The following is an 18,423-nucleotide window of genomic DNA, read 5'->3' on the forward strand; positions in this document are numbered from 1 at the left end:
TAAGATCTAACGTTTAATTTTTTTTCAAAAAAAAACCACCAGGCATATTATGTATTTCCCCATAGGACATTAACAAATTCAATTTTTTTTTAAACATTATTATTAGTTTTGGAATAAATATTAGAGCATAAATTAAAAAAAAATTTACAATAATGTAAATTATTGAACCCAAGATTTTAAGTTTCGTGTAATTATAAATCTACACATGGATTTTGATGATAACAAATGAATTCAAAGAATAAAGGAGTCTCAAGCTCAAGTTGTCCATACAATGGAGTCAAGCACATCAAGAAACCAAGCATGAGCAAGAAGGGAATAAGTTCACATTAAAATCATAGAGTAATGTTGTAAATCTCTTAAAAATTCAAAATTAGGAATAAGGCTCAAAATTAATATTTTATCATAAAGCATTAAAATACATTTTCCACATATGCATGAATATTTTAAAAATTAAATTTGAAAAATTTGAAAGATGATTGATTGTCATCTTTCACATGTGCATGACATGATTAAATGTTTAACTTTTAAAAATATTAAAGATGATTGATTGTCATCTTTCACATTTGGATATTTTATTTAAATATTTTCAAAAGTGATTGATACTTTTTTTGACTTATGTAAAAGGTAGATGATTTTTTTTGAAAAATTTGAAAAGTAAAGTGTGCTCCTTTTGTCATATGCAAAAAGTAAAAAGATTAGATTTGAAATTTTTGAAAAGTAAAGTGTGTTCATTTTGTCATATGTAAAAAGTAAAAAGATTAGATTTGAAATTTTTAAAAAGTGAATGATGTTGTCTTTGACATGTGAATCTTTTTAAATTTGAATATGAAGTCTCATATATCTATAAATAGATCATTTGAGAGCTTTACATTCACAACACCAAGAGTATACAATATTCATTAAAAACTTTCATTCTCTCTTCTCTAAGCATTGAGTCTTAACCTTATTCATTTTGAGAGATATAATTTGCGTTGTATTGTTCTTTTTTCACTCATTAAGGAGTGTTTTCTGATAACCTACCCACTATCAACTCTTGTATCAGTATAAGGGTGTGTATAACCCTTGTGCGTGTATAAAGTGTTCTACACAAAAAATAGTTGAATCACCATGTGTAAGGTGATTGCAAGTGTGGAGAGTATTCTACACGGATCCTTTGTAGCGGTGTTGTTCAAATGTGTAATAGATTTCTATCTTCACCTGAATGAGGTTGAATAGTGAATTTGGGGATCCTCAAGTAGTAGTTTGAGGTTAGAACGTAGGCAGTGGGGCCGAACCTCGTTAACATATTGAGTTTGTTTTTCTCTTACCCTTACTCTTTATATTTACTGCTGCTTTATATTTTATTTATATTTTATATTGTGTATTTGATTTATAATTATTAATTTTTTAAATATAACGCAATTCACCCCCTCTTGTGTTTGCCATCTGGGCAACATAAATTTTATTTTTTCAATATTTTAAATTCTTAATATAACTAACTTTATATACAATTCAAATACTAAGTTAAAAAAATTTAAAGAAACAATGTGCTAGTAGCTAGATTTACAAATATGTAACAATGAGTTTTTTTCTGATTTGAAAAAAAGAAAAAGGAAAAAACCCGGCCCAACTCTAGGCCCAAAATAAAAAACAAAGCTTAGACTACCCACCAGCCCAAAACACCAAAACGACGCCGTTTTCAGCATAGGCACCCTCAACCCACCTCATGCCAAACCGAAAACAGCGCTATTTTCATGCAAAAAAAAACCCTAACCCTACCCCAGCGGTATAAAACCATCCTTACTCAGCCTTCCCCTCATTTTGCCTCCTTCCACATTTTTCTTCAATCCTCTCTCTCTCTCTCTCTCTCTCTCTCTCTCTCTCTCTCTCTATCACACACACACCTGTCTCCTTCTCCTTCTCTCATCTTTTGCCTTTTCGTCTGCACTATCTCTCTTCTCTCATCTTCTTCTTCTCGTCTTATGATATCCCATTTTCATGTTTATTTTTATTGAATGATTTTCTTTAAAATTATTATAACTAGTGTTTTCCTTATTTTAAATTAAAGGTGATTTTTGCAGTATTATTTAATAAATTTTAAAGTTGTGAAATTATTTTAATATGTTTTCTTGTTATTTATTATTGTTTTGTCTTTAAATTATTTTTTAATTCAAATTAGTTATTTTTAGGCTTTAAAATTATTATGTTTTTAAATTTTATTATTTTATTTTATTTGATCACTGTATTTAAATTATTTTATTTAACTTACTGTTTTGAAAATAATTTTCGTTAGACCAGTTTCGTAACCCAAGTTGTGAGGGTTGGACCTCACTTCTTTCCTTCATTTTTTTTTCCTCTGCTTCTCTCCCACGCGCGATGTCCCCCTCCCTCTCTCCGCCTGTTTCCTTCGTCAACCCCTAGAGCCGTCGTCGCCCTGGTGTGGCTATCACTGCCCAACCCTTTCTCTTCTCCTTCGACTGGCAAGCTCCTCCACCCATTTTCAGCTCCTCCGTCGCCACTGTTAGGCCACATGCTCCTCTCCAAACCGCAGGGTCCATTTGCTTTAGGGCCGCCGTCACTCCACCTTCGGCTACCATTTATTCACCACTTTATCACCGACCTTTTGCAGACCTAACCCACCCATTTCTAGTTTTGATCCGTTGCCGGAGCAATCACCCGAGTTAAAATTTGATTGGGTCATTTTTTACTTCCACCGCCATTTTCGCTGCCACCCACAACCAACCAACATTTTCACTAGCTTCACCAACACATCTAAACCCTTTCCTATCAATTACAAGTCTTAGTTTGTCCCCATTCAAAAGTGGGTATTTTGAGGCCCACGGCCTTAGTGCGATTTGCACTATTTTGTTGCTTTGCCGCCGCTTTTTGCACATCCGTGATCATTCGAAAAATATTTTATAGCACTGTAAGTATTTTTCAAAGTTCTTTTAAGATTTAAATATATTTTTGCTTTAACAATGCATTGTGATTTGGTTGGTTGTGCCAAATTGAGTCCGAAGAGTCGGGGGTCAAATAGATTTGAGGATTGAGTTATTTATGTTTGGATGATGTTGGGTTTATTGGAGAATTTGTCTTGTCATTTGCATTGCATGGTGCATGCATATACATGTGTTGAAAATTGAAAACTGGGTTTTTATGTGTTAATGGAATTTTTGGATGCGTGTGTATCATGACCTCGCCGGGATGAGGTATTATTTCAGTGGAACTCTTCTGGTCACTAAGGAGCAGAATATATTAAGTGACGTCTCCTATGTGACGCCCCCAAATTCCATTTGGGATCGGACAGACATTTGAAGCGTCGAGACATGCAACATAAGGTTACCTACCCCCATTCATGACATAGAAGATGCAATGTTCCTAACATGCATCTAACATTATGCAATATTTGCAGCAGATAAATTTTTTTCTTTAGCAATACTATGCACCAAACTGAAAATATCCCAAATGAAATGCTTAAAACATACTTCATATATAAAGATCCATTGAATAACTAAAATCACAGCACTAGTCTAAAATAGTTATGATTCAAAAAGTACTGGAGATGCAATTCCATCGTACAAGTAGTAATTTAACTACTATATTAACATTAACGACGCACCGTCGCTCAGTCGACTGTGTCTAGTTGATCAGCTCCTGATCCTCCTTCAGGTCCTGTAACAAAATCTACCATTCAGGAGAATGGTAGTTGGGACTACCATAGTGAGATTTGATTACAAATGTCAGTAAGTTAACAAAACAAACTTCCACACAGCCTAATGATGCATGGATGACAGTAAAAGTATGAATGCATAATCAAATTCATAAGTAATTAAAGCATAATTGGACGTACAACATAGTATAATTGACATAATTTAAATTGAAACGTGAACTGAACTTGACTTGACATGAACTTGATCTGAAACTTGACTTAACATGAAAAAAATACATACTCCACAGTTGTTGTGGCCCCATGTATTCTACGTGTAAATACATATTCCACAGTTGTTGTGGCCCCATGTATTCTACACATCACAATGCAATTAAATACACACTCAACAGTTGTTGTGACCCTATATATTCTACGTGTCACAATGCAGTTAAATATACACTTCACAGTTGTTGTGACCCTATGTATTCTACGTATCACAATTGCTGTGTCTCACGTAGTGGATGCGTCACAATTGCTGTGACCCCATACTTCGTGTGCCACAATTGTTGTGGACCCCACGAAACTGAATGTAATTCAAGATGAAACATGACTGGAATACGAAAGGACTGAAACCCTGACGTAACATAACGTAACTTGAACATAACTTGAAAGACATGACCAACTTGAGATAGAAATATTTCGTAACATGATATATAATTGACAACATATTTAACATGACATACTTGCAACAGTGAATATTACATGACTTGACATACATGTAATAGATAGCATACTTAACATGACGTACTTGTAATATATAGCAATATATGACAGAAAATATTATGTAACAGTTTTCATATACATGACAGAATATATTATGTAACAGATAAAAACTGATGACATAATAAATTCTATGTAACAGAAAATTATGTGATAACTTGGCATGACATGACATATAGGATAACACACATAGATATACCCTGTAGTTCCTTTACTTAGCACACATACATAGTAGACTGCTAGTAAGTTAAAAGCTAACTTACCTCGATCTCTGTGTTTCTTATAAAACCTTAAGCGCGATCACGAGGAACTGTAATTAGTGATTCTAAAAGTTAGAACTAAATCACTAATAATTTGAAATATGAAAAAATACTAACTTAAAGAGTAAAATTTCCATTTTACCCTCTACATGTAGGAAAATGACCGTTTTATCCATAATTTAAGGATTTTGCATGCTAATTCCAAAAGTCACCAAAATTTACATGTCTCATGTAAATTTTATCCTAAACTCAAATATCAATTTATAAAAATTTAAAACTAATTACAACTATTAAAACTCCATAGGGTCAAAATTCTCATATGCTATTTCCATTGATTTTTGTTTCTAACTTGTTTTGATTAACCTTTTGATCTATGACTTATAAAGATGTGATTTTCAAATCAAACCATCACATGATTTAAAAAAGATGTCCTAAAACATATATAAGCTTCTATTCAATATCACATGGTTAAACATTAACCAAAACATAAATTGAGCCAAGAACATCCACACTTTGGACTATCCGAACATCTCTTTGCATAAAATTTCATATCTTTGAAACTAATATCAAATATTTTCAAAATAATATTATAACATTTATATAAGAGGCTTAGGATCCTCCAATAAAATTATCAAAGCCATTGGAATAGGTTTAGACTACCAAAGAGTTAAATTTTTTCAAAACAGAAACTGTTTTTTCACTTCCAATTTCTAAGTTTCTAGATCTAAGAAAATATTTCATCACAACCTTTAATCATGCAACAAATCCTCAACCAATAATCATATACACATGTTAAAAATATTCCATAAAAATTTCGGACCAAGATCTATCCATTAACTTGATCAAAAACTCCAAAATATAACATATTCTCCAATTTATCTCTCAGAATGACCTTTCTAGAGTTTAAACAATATTTGACCGATCAAATGATCTTCAAATGGAATAAATAAGCTATCCACGTAAATTAGACTAAAAAAAGAATAACTTATATGAAGGAGACTTTATGATAAAATACTTACAAAAGTTTCGAAATGAGTGTGCAAAAGAACTCCTAAAAGCTGTCCGAGAGATAGTGTTTGATATTCTTTTAATGGAAAGTGTAAATGAAGATAATTTCGTGGAGGTGGCTGGAGATACTTATGGAGGAGATATGAAAGAGGATGAGGCTGGAGTGAGAGTTGAGTGTAGGTTTCTCCTACCCAAAAATATCTATAAAAATCAGTTCAAGATATTTCTATCCAATAATATCTATAAAAATCAGTTTAAAATATTTTTATTTAATAATATCTATAAAAATCAGCTCAAGATATTTTTACCCAATAATATCCACGAATATTAGCTCAAGATATTTCTTTTTTTATCCAATAATATCCACAAAATCAGCTTAGACTATTTTCTAAAAGTGGAGAGTAGACTTGGAAGAGTAAGGTGGCTAAAATCTTTCCATGTGTCCAAATAAAACTTTCTAACTATCTCCAATAATCAAACACACACTCCTGATACCACAGTGAGTAATAACATTAACTATACGATTAATAGATTCGTGAAAACTTATAGGGTCTTCACGAGATTCCTAAAGTTAATAGAAATTTCACCGTTAAATTTCTAGCGGACTGTTACATCCTAAGTTGTTGTTGGGTGACAACGGGATCGGACGGGATGGTAACGCTCTCGTGCCGACTCCATAGCCCATTTGCTAGCAGGGGTTAGAGGATGTTTGGCTATGAACGCGCTGGGCATGGAATTGGGTATTGCTCGTTAAGAAGTCACATGCATGATTGTTACCCATGATATGATGAAGGGAGCCAGGGTGTGTGGATGGTCCCTAGGGGCGACCATGGTGCATACAGACTAAAATTGAAAATAATTGATTGGATTTATAGGCTAAATGTGATTTTTGGCGTGTGTTGGAAAATGATTAATTTTGAAAAATGTTTATTTTCGGATCTCATGCATATAGCATCATGTTCATACATATTGTTGTGGCTTTGATGTATTTTCATCTTGTGGGTTGCTTGAATTATTACTTACCTGCAGTACTGTAGATTTCAATGCAGATGACGAGAAGGCCGAGCCTGATGATGCGGCTTCGTTAAAGGAGTGATCGGGGATCACTTGTGGGTTGTGATTTATTTCTTATTTTTTGTTATTATTTTTTATTTGTATTATATTTATATTGGTTAATTATAATATTTTTGGTACTCTTATGTTTAAACGAACTTGTATTTAAACAAATTCTGGTACTTAGTCGATCGACCTTAATTATTCCGCTGCATTTTTTGTTGTAGACATGTTGCATATACACACACTTAACACATGATGTTGGGATGTGTGACCCGTATTGTCATCGTCCCGGACGCCTCAATTCTACGTGTCTGTACTTGGGGGTCGGGGGCGTCACGTCTCTTGTGTTTATTTTGTTTTCTCGCACAATTTTTTTAAAAAAATCTTACAAATTAGAGGTTCTACGTTTCATACACGTAGAATTTTTTTTCCTTGCATTTGATATCTATTGGCTTCATTTATTTTGTTTGTTTTATCTGTTCTAATGCCATTTTTTTTATTTGTTGCACGTTTGGGTTGGTAAAATATTTTGCAAAGCTAGGGCTTTTTTCAATGTCAATTTTTAATTTCCTAGATGTAGATGTTGGTCTTGGATACGTGTTCTCCTTGGATTTGCTAAAAATCTTCACAAAGCTATGATTTTTTTTCCTCTCATACAACGAACACCATGGTTGTGTGGGGGATAAAATTGGAAACAAAAATGTAAAAAGAAAACCGACTCAGAAATATAAAAAGATTAAAATATTTATTGGAAAAACAAAAATAAAGCAAACCTATCGTAATTTTGGAATACAACTAAGGACAAAATTAAAAATAAAAATATTAGACAAAAATACTATTTATCTAACATTTCCATTTATATATACAGTAGATATGTGCTCCAATGTTAGAAATTCCCTTCTCCTTTGAAATTCCGTGGAAGATGATTGGTGCCGTGTGGGTTTACCTTTTTCTAAGGATGTGTTTACTCAGTTCTTGAATATATGCAAAACAATAAAATACGTATTAATCTATATATTAATATTAATTTTATTATATTTAAAATTTAAATTAACATTATTTTTAATAAAATTTACCATTTGACTAATTATATTAAATTAATACATATATTAATATAAATTATGCTTGTAATTAGATTTTTTCCGCCAAAAGCATGTGACTAGAGTGCAAAATCTCCCTCCCCAAATATTTAAAAAAAAAAAAAAAAGAATGTGGAAAATCCGCATGTAATTGTAATTACAAGTAAGATCTCTCTATGTTCTTGTTTTTTTCCCCTCTTGCAAATGGTCGGATTATATTAAAATAAATAAAATAGTGCCGAGGGTTAGATGTGTCAACAAGAATATATTAGGCACCGTATTAGTTGAATTATGGAAGAATATGTTAGGCACCGTAAGAATGTTAGGCACCGTTTATTGTATATAGCTGACTTTCCATGTATAGTATTCGGTGGTATAGTCTATATAATAAAGAGAAAACTCAAGGCCAAGGCATTCGGACCAAGAAATTGTCATGGTATCAGAGCTTTCTTAAAATTTTTCTTGTGTTTCGGTCTAGTAGTGTGATCTTACAGAAATTGTTTTCTTACAGAAATTTTATTGTGTTTCGGTCTGGTTTGTGTCGTACTCGCCCTCAGCATCGTCAGGCCCAAGCATTTCAGACTTCAGTTACTGTTTTGCCTGCAACGCCTTCTGCAACAAATGGCTCTTCTGCACCTCCTGCATTGAATTACTGCACCCCCGACATGGTGCGACAGATGCTCATTTCGGCATTATCAGCAATGGGGTTCCAAGGTAACAATTCTACTAAACTCTGGTACGTGGACTCGGGGGCCTCCAATCACATGACTAATAATCCCATTGCTTTATGCCATGTCCGGCCCTACGCTGGTAAATCTGCTATTCAGACTGCCAATGGCACCTCTTTGCCCATAGCTGCTGTCGGAGATGTTTCTTCGAAGCTCACTGATGTGTTTCTTGCTCCTCAGCTTTCTACGAATCTTATTTCTGTTGGCCAATTAGTTGATAATAATTGTGCTGTTAATTTTTCTGGTGATGGTTGTGTTGTGCAGGACCAGGTAACGGGGGAGCCGATCGCGAAGGGACCTAAAGTGGGGCGCTTGTTTCCACTATTTTTGTCTGTTCCCGATTTTTCTCCAGTTTCTTCTATTAAGTCTTTTGCTTGTAATAATGTTTCAGATCTTAGTATGGTATGACATCGTCGTTTAGGTCATCCTCATACTCAAATCTTATCTCATGTATTGAACTCTAGTTTACTTGGTAATAAAAATCGTTCTTCTTTATCTCTTGAATGTGATTCTTGCAAACTTGGTAAAAGCAAAACTCTTCCCTTCCCTTTGCATGCTAGTAGAGCATCTCACTGCTTTGATCTTATCCATAGTGATGTTTGGGGACCTTCTCCTGTTTCTTCACATGAAAAGTTTAAATACTATGTGACTTTTATTGATGATCATAGCAGATTTACTTGGGTTTACTTTCTTCGCTCTAAATCTGAGGTCTTTCGTATTTTTACTGAAGTTTTAGCGTATGTTGACAATCAATTTTCTGCTTCTATTAAAACATTACGCACAGATTCCGGTGGTGAATATTTGTCTACTGATTTTCAAACATTCTTGGCTTCTAAGGGTATTATTCATCAACGTTCATGTCCATCTACTCCTCAACAAAATGGAGTAGCCGAACGCAAAAATCGTCATCTCCTTGATGTGGTACGTACTCTCTTGTTAGAATCTTCTGTTCCATCCATGTTTTGGGTCGAGGCTCTGAAAACAGCTACTTATTTGATTAATCGTTTGCCTTCTCAAGTCTTAAATATGGAGTCTCCCTATTTCCGCTTATTTGCTACGCAACCTAGTTATGATAACCTTCGTACATTTGGTTGTGTATGTTTTGTGCATTTAACTCCTCATGAGCGACATAAATTATCTGCTCAATCTGTCCGTTGTGCTTTCTTGGGATATAATGTGTGTCAAAAGGGATTTGTGTGTTATGATCATACTTTACATCGTACACGGATTTCTAGAAATGTTATTTTCTTTGAAAATCAACATTTCTTTCCTGTGTCTTCTGTGTCATCCTTTTCTACTGTGATTCTCCCCTCCTTTGAACAGCCATTCTCAGATCATCATCTCGTCAGTTCTCGCTTTAGACCAGGTTTTGTGTATACAAGACGCTCCCGTCCACAGTCTCTTCCGGTGGCTCCACCGATATCTGCTCCTACCATGCTCCAGGACCAATCAGTTGCAACACCCTCAGAGCACTTGGCACGTCGCTCTTCTCGAGTGTCAGTACCTCCGGATAGGTATGGATGGTTTGCTTCTGCTCTTACTGCTACATTATCCAATTTTGATATTCCCACATGCTACTCCCATGCTGTCAAGCAAGATTGTTGGCGACAAGCTATGCAAGAAGAAATTGCTGCTTTAGAGGCCAATCACACCTGGGACATTGAGCCATGTCCTCCTACCATTGTTCCTCTGGGTTGCAAATGGGTTTATTCAGTCAAAGTACAATCTGATGGACGTTTGGAACGTTACAAAGCTCGACTTGTTGTACTTGGGAATAATCAAGAATATGGTGTCAATTATGAAGAGACCTTTGCTCCTGTGGCTAAAATGACTATTGTTCGTCTGATTCTCGCTCTTGCTGCTTCCAATGATTGGCCACTACATCAGATGGATGTTAAGAATGCTTTCCTTCATGGTGATCTTAAAGAGTGTATTTACATGAAGCCACCCCCGGGATTGTTCACCTCTCCGACTTCACATGTGTGTAAGCTTCGTCGCTCTCTTTATGGTCTCAAGCAAGCTCCAAGGGCCTGGTTTGATAAATTCCGCACAACTTTATTACAATTTTCATTCAAACAAAGCAAGTATGATACTTCATTGTTTCTTCGGAAATCAGACATGGGTATTGTTGTTCTTTTGGTTTATGTTGATGATATTGTGATCACTGGTTCCGATTCTGTATTACTCGGCCAGCTCAAAACTCATCTCTTAGAGTCCTTTCATATGAAAGATCTTGGATCTCTCACATATTTTCTTGGTCTTGAGGTGCATCGTAGTCCTTCTGGTATTTCACTCAATCAACATAAGTATGCTAGTGACTTGGTCGCTACAGCTGGCCTACAGGAGGCTACTTCTGTTGATACACCTATGGAATTAAATGTCAAGCTTCGCAAAGAGGAGGGTGACTTACTTGCTGATCCCAGTTTATATCGAAAGTTGGTGGGTAGCCTTGTTTATCTCACCATTACTAGACCAGACATTTCTTTTGCTGTACAGCAAGTTAGTCAATTTCTTCAGACTCCTCGTCATCTTCATTTGGCTGCTGTTCGTAGGATCATACGCTATGTTCAGGGCACTTCTGCCCGTGGTTTATTCTTCCCGGCTAGCAACTCTACTCGTCTTGCCGCTTATAGCGATGCTGATTGGGCTGGTTGTGCGGATACACGTCGCTCTATCACTGGTTGGTGTGTGTTCTTAGGTAATGCATTGATCTCTTGGAAGAGTAAGAAGCAAGACAGAGTTTCTAAGTCATCTACGGAATCTGAATACCGGGCAATGTCTTTAGCTTGTTCTGAAATTATTTGGCTTCGAGGTATGCTTGCTGAGCTAGATTTTTCAGAGACTGATCCCACACCTCTACATGCCGATAATACAAGTGCTATTCAGATCACAGCCAATCCTGTCTATCATGAGCGCACGAAGCATATTGAAGTCGATTGTCACTCTATCCGTGAAGCATTTGAAGCTCGTGTTATCACTCTTCCACATATTTCTACTGAACTACAAATTGCTGATATCTTCACCAAAGCTCTCACTCGTCATCGACATTACTTCCTAAGTAACAAATTGATGCTTGTTGATTTACGGGCATCAATTTGAGGGGGGCTGTCAACAAGAATATATTAGGCACCGTATTAGTTGAATTATGGAAGAATATGTTAGGCACCGTAAGAATGTTAGGCACCGTTTATTGTATATAGCTGACTTTCCATGTATAGTATTCGGTGGTATAGTCTATATAATAAAGAGAAAACTCAAGGCCAAGGCATTCGGACTAAGAAATTGTCAAGATGATGTCCCAAATACAACAGTAATCAGGACACGGTTAATTTGCTTAAATCAACATAATCTAGGATTTTCAAGTATTGAGTCATAGCGTTCGGACTTGGCCACCAAACGGCAATACTGTAAAAATAAAAATAAAAATGCAAATTTTAATAGTAAAAGGTCGAATTGAAAGCAAAATGTACTGCTGAAATCAAAAGGACAATGTAGAACATTTTCAGCTCTCTCTGATTCTGTGCAAAGGGTTATGTTTCATGTTTGAGATTCGGTGTATGTATACTACAAAGGCATTCCACACCAATATGGTCAAAGCATGCTGGTATTCTTCCTTCTCAAATAATACAAGGGAGCTGTTAAAATAATTGGTTAACACCTCCTCCTCTACAGACGTAAACCTGCTGAAGTGGGAAAAGAAGTCCAAAATCACCAGCTTGCAAGAAATCAGGGCTGTTCCGCCACTACCCCTTGCATCTTAGCAATTGTTAGGTCCCCGCAAATTCTCTGCCCAATGCGGTTTGGGGGTCAGATCAACTTGAGTGATGAGCATCTCTTGAAACATTGAGCTGGGTCAAGCAGACCAATTTTGAGTCTCTCCTAGGATGATAGTTTTTTTTAACCCGTGGTATAAGCTATCATATGTATACTATTTCCCATGACAGAGATGTCATTAAGCCGGAGGCCTTCGATGATCACCGAATTGTTGTTCTTCCAAGAAATGATGCTCCAATCTCGCTGCCTGTGTTCTGCGTTAACAGTTACATTTACATGAGTTGCTTATGCTTATATCTTCGTTTAATCTCCTGTGCATGTACTTGGTTAGCTCACATTGGAACCACAATGAAGGGGCACCAGCTATTTGCCACTGGAAAAGCAAAACATCTAAACCAACATGTCGCCCATGCTTTTATCTAAACAAAATAACTGGCGAGTCACTCCAAAGAGTGTGAACTAAATCCATAAAAAACCTGTACAGTGAGGGGATATCTAACTGGAGTTGAGAATTAGTTCTTAAGGTGACTAATATGTATATCAACTGCAGTTAAATCATGTGGAGGAAGAGAGAACTTCGGACCTAAATGAGAGAATCAAAACTACCAAAATTTTGGATTCATATTATGAATCATTTACCTGTGATTTGGCAGAAGGGAACACATTCCAAAACCTAAGTGTTTCATCTCCAGCTCCAGTGACAACGGTCTGAAACAACAAACGTTATTGTAATTTATAAAAATGACAGGCATAAACAAATGGTAATCTATCAACAGAAAATCCCAATGATTATTAGAAAGAATAAAGGACAAACTACCTTTCCGTCAGGCGAGATGGCAAGATAGAGAACTCGATATGTATGGCCCGTAAGAGTTGCCAACTGCATTAGGAGGAAAAAATGTAAATCAAAAAAAGAAAAAAGAAAAAATAATTCATAAGATACACTTGCATAACATCAGAAAAAGTTTGTACCTTTGACATGGCAGGATATCTCCAAACTATTATCTGATTTTGGGAGTATCCATGGGTGCTGACAAGTTCATTGACATTCTTGGACCACACAAGATTGCACACCTGACATAAGTACAATAGAGATCAGTACATCTCGGTACTGACAGGGAGGGGAGGGGATCTACTAATTCCCTAATAAACCTAAATGAATATTGTTAATGCGTAAAATTGCACAACAGACCGAAAGGTAGGAAGGAATTATCCCCGGCCCACGATGATATGGTATGGTAATTATCCTCTCGAGAGGAGATCTGGTGGAGTTGCTATGTGTGGTGGAGTTTGTACGTCGAGAGCTTGTGGAGAGTCCCCTTTATTTGTAGAGATCTCCTCCTTTTATAGAAATATATTTTCTTCCTTTGAGTAATAGAGTCCAACATAGTGTTTGCCCTCAAACAACCTGTGGATGTACGCTTTTATACCGAACCACGTAAATCTAAATGTCCCTCTTTATTTATTTTTATTTGGTTATTTATTATTATTTTATGGATGAATGTGAAGAGCACTATATCAAAGCCCAAATTACCATTCCATCGTGGCCGGGGATAATTCATTCTTCCCTTCCGGTTTGTTGTGCAATTTTATGCATTAACAATTATCATATTTAAAAATTGATAGTGCCCCACCAACAAGTCCAACAGCTATTTAGAGCCGACAAGAGTGAAATATTTGACTAGCATAGATGCATAATTAATGCATGTAATCACACAACCCTGCTTTATAATACTGGTTCCCATGCATAAATTAACTACCAAAGCAGCAAAGGAATTTTTCAATATGCAGTATCAAGCAGAAACTGGTTCTAATGGATGAAATTACAGATGCACAAACTACCTTGCTTATCACCTACTAACAGAAACGTATACATACATATTACATACAGACAAATGCTGAGAGAGGAGGTAGCTAATGAGGTACACTCTTTAGGCATATTAGCTTGCAAGGCAGCTTTCTGAAATTATCTGTCGATATTATGTTAATGCCTCCATGAAAGTAGTAGATGGTTTAATGGTACCACTGAATTTCAGCGTTCTTTAAAAGAATCGATATTTCTATATCTTTTGACTTCACAAACCGCTTAAGAATAAGGAAAATTACAACCCCCCCACAACAACCCAAACACACAAAAGAGAGGAGGAAAGAGAAAGAGGAATCTCATCTTACTAATACTTTATGCTTGAGACAATAAAGTGAAAAGATAAGAAGATAAGTAATAGAATTAAGGTTAACCTCTTTCATGAGTATACCAGAACCATTAAAAAACACAAATTATGGTTAAACAAAAGAATGACAAGCAGATTACCTGGCTTCCAGTGTCCATGCAGCTCAAGTGTGAGTTTGTGGTTGTATTCCAGAAACGAATACATCGGTCTGCAGTTCCACCGCCTGATGCAAGAAGTCCATGAACATATGGAGACCATGCAATAGCTTTAACAGCTGCTGTATGCTCACAGAATTTCAGTACAGGCTGAGTTGAATTTTGATTCCAAACAAAAAGCTACACATATGTGAGATAAACTATCAGTCGAGAATTCAAAGAGGAATGACCAAATAACTGTGAATGCAATTAATCAAAAATTAAGAAAAAAATGACATACTCTGTTATCATTGCCGCCAGATGCTAATTCACGATCATCATACGACCACTTTAGTCCACAAACCTAAAGCATGAAATATCGACATTCAAGCTGGGAAAAAGATATTGAGTATAATTGAAAAATCAATGAACCAAAGATAATAAACAAAATGGAGAAACAGCAGCATATACATTTAGAGATTTTAGCCAAAACTAAAGAATATGTATCTGAAAGAAGGATGGACTTATGAAGACTCTGGGAGAAGTCCTGCCCACCAGGGAGGGGAGTAAGTGATTAACCAGGAAATTACATTAAGCTGAACAACGCGTTTAAGAATCTGACCTCTGACTTGTGTCCAGAGAGTTTACTGACAAAATCTTCCTGGGCGCGTATATCTCGTTGAAAAATAGTCTTGTCCCGGCCACCAGAAGACAAAAAAGATGAACTCCAGGCTAAGGCCCCAACACGTAATCGATGACCCCCCATAGCTCTTACCCTCTTACAGCGAGATGCATCCCAAATCTACATAGAAGGTTGTCGAACACATAAGCTAAATATGTTACACATATTACGGCACAAAGGAAAGCATAACATAAGTACGAAGAGTTTAAATTGACCAGCATTGGTATGAACAAAGTGCACTTTATGAAACCGTCCTCACAGAACAGCTGGCCTAGGAAGCCCAGTGAGGAGATCGCTGTTGAGAATGGCTACCATACCAGTGTGTCAATTTAAAGGAGAACGCAAGCTTTTTATTGATGAGCCAAGTGAATCCTAAATAATCAACAACTGCATCAACAATTGTTTGCGGTTTCCAGGTTTCGCTAAAAAACTTCTAATCCTAAGAATTGATGATCAACATATTCTTCACCATGATTCCAATTCAAACCCTCATTGAGGCTGTCTTCCCGATTGAAAAATAGAAAAAAAAGAGTTGTTTTGTTAAGAAATAAAAATATTGAGATCGAAAACAATAAATTCGTAATTTTGTGAGTATATTTTGCGTGATCAGCTTAAAAAAAAAAAAAAAGATTTTATTCCTAAAGGTCATCGAACTGCAGTTTTTCTCTTGATTTATCCAAATTGCACTGGGGAAAATTCGGGCATGTGCACCCCAGATTAGTCGGACGGTCTTATCGGATATCCGGTGCCAATTAAAAAAAAAAACATGCAAACTGCCTCTGACCTGGACTTTTCCATGTCTAGTTCCAACAGCAAGATGTGTACCGCTCTGAGCCCATCCGACCGAACAGACACTTTCGTCAATGCCCAAGTCACATAATTTGGTTACCTGCGGGCGAGTAAGTATCAAATAAAGCCATTAATTCTCAAACTTGTGACGTTTCAGTACAATTTATTGCTTAGAACAACGCAAAAAATGGCATGCACCTTGCTACTACAAGCATTCCACAAGTAAACACAGTTTCCCAACCCCACTGCTAACACATTATGCGCGGACCAATCCACCAGATTCAGATAAAAGTCATCTTGCAAAGCTGGCGCATCCAAAACCTACAAACGCCGTCATGTTCAAAAACACCGCAAATTCAATTAAAAAAATCCAAATACAGTTCCAACCCAAACGCGCAAACCCGGGAACTTACCTTATAAGGAGACTGTGGGATCTTCCGGGGAGTCTTTACCGGGCTATGATTAACCCCAGGCATTGCATCATCAGACCCAAATGGAAAAAGTGATTGCAAAGGCTGGCTGGTATCCGTCTTATACCGGAAGATATTACGGCTGGGCGGTATCGTCCAGTCGCTCCTCTTCTCGGGTGTAACCGGCGAGACCACGCCAGATTCGGGACCGAAGAGTACCGTGCGTAGGAGCGTGGAATATAAGCTGGTGGAGCTGTCCTCTCGGCCCTCGGAAAAGCTGGGCTGCCGCGGGGCGGCTGGGAGGTGGAAGAGCCCAAAATTGGAGCCCGTTCGGGTGGGGATGAACCTATCTGAGTAGATCGTCCTCGACGGCGATGGGTGGTAGTTGGCGTTGATTAGGCGTTCGATGTAGCGCGAACGGACCGACTCCTCGTCGGGCATAGTCGGGGTGAGATTCAGCCCCGAAGATGAGGAAGATGGGATTGGGGTTCCGAGAGCTGATTGAGCAGGAAATCTTTGAACCTTGGGATCTTCCATACAGAAATCCTTTTTCCCCAGAGAGAGAGAGAGAGAGAGAGAGATTTTGCGCGTTTCGACGAGGAAAGCTTGCGACGGCGAAGCGTGAAGACAGTCACCCTGAGATTTGAGAGTTTTCTTTTGAGAGAACAAGGTTTTATTATTAAAGAACGTTGGGTGCATGAGAGAGAATGAGATTTGAAGCTGGACAAGACAATCAGAGCAACAGGCTGGTTTTCCTTCCCCCACAGGTTGCGGTTAACTTTCCCGGCAAATCTTAGGCGAGCGTCCTGTGATGCTGTGACTGCGAATAGGAAATTAGGAATAATTTAATGTTATTGTAACAAATATTATGTTTTTGGGGGGAAAACAAGATCAAGCTGCTTTAGCATATCATTTTACAATTCTTTTTCACAACCATTAATAAAAAGGAAAATACTACTTAGATAGACAAAAATAATTGATAAAATTGATGGATTGTGATTTTTATTTTTATATTTAATGATTAAAAAAGTGATTATTAATAAATTAATATATTTTTTATTTTTTAAAAATATTTAAAAGGTGGTTGATAGAAAAATAAAATATATATATATATATTTATACTTCTCGGTACACTGTAGGAGCACCATTATCAGTCCCCTAGTATTGTCCTAATAAAAATTAATATACATTTTTTTGTTTCAATTATATTTGACAAACATCAATAAAATGTTATTTCAATTAAAGAAAATGTATTTTTTTATAATACATTTTTGTTTGTGATTATAAAAATAGAATTATTACATTAATAAATAAATTACATAAAAGTAAATTTATAAATTGACGTATCTTTATATGATTTATTTTATAATAAAAATAATTTTATAATATAACGTACCACATCAAGGCTTTAAATCATATAAATTTACTTATATATAATCATTTTATGGTTTCAAAATTTTCTTTATAAAAAAATAATTTAGTATAATTAAATTCAAACTTTTTATTTATGATGAATTCATTGTAGTTTACTTTCCATGCGTTTGAAAATATTGATGCATCCTCTGAGCGCATTAAATTCGGCGTTGTCTATCTCAAAAGAATCTTTACATTTGAACAGAGAAAAGTTACTACATTTATCCCAGAGAGAGAGAGAGAGAACTTACCAAAACTTATAGGGAAAAAAATCCCTTTTAAGGCTAAATTAAGATAATTTCAGTCCAAATATAATTGCAAGTTAATGTGGTCAAGTAGATTTGTGTTATAATGAATTAATATGGTCAGAAAGCATGCAAATAATTAGGAGAAAAGTTTGAGAAAGGGAAAGGAGAGTTATTTGAGTTGTTGAATATGCCAAGTTTTTCACCTATATATATATATTTAATATTCAATTAGATCAAAGATTAATAAAAAAAAACGAGTTTGT

The 18,423-nt window shown here is 36.0% G+C and overlaps 1 protein-coding gene across 1 annotated transcript; it reads right to left on the reverse strand.

Annotated features, from left to right (window-relative positions):
- Window positions 1-11,992: 11,992 nt before the first annotated feature.
- Window positions 11,993-17,346, reverse strand: LOC122282109 (protein FIZZY-RELATED 2-like). Its single transcript, XM_043094066.1, has 10 exons — window positions 16,503-17,346; window positions 16,288-16,410; window positions 16,085-16,189; window positions 15,241-15,420; window positions 14,920-14,982; window positions 14,625-14,819; window positions 13,286-13,387; window positions 13,131-13,193; window positions 12,953-13,021; window positions 11,993-12,567 (listed from the first exon to the last, which is right to left on the reverse strand). Exons 1-10 carry the CDS (start codon window positions 17,196-17,198, stop codon window positions 12,514-12,516), a joined length of 1,650 nt encoding a protein of 549 aa, XP_042950000.1. The 5' UTR covers window positions 17,199-17,346; the 3' UTR covers window positions 11,993-12,513.
- Window positions 17,347-18,423: the final 1,077 nt, after the last annotated feature.

This window comes from Carya illinoinensis, chromosome 11, assembly GCF_018687715.1.
Source record: "Carya illinoinensis cultivar Pawnee chromosome 11, C.illinoinensisPawnee_v1, whole genome shotgun sequence".
Taxonomy (NCBI): domain Eukaryota; kingdom Viridiplantae; phylum Streptophyta; class Magnoliopsida; order Fagales; family Juglandaceae; genus Carya; species Carya illinoinensis.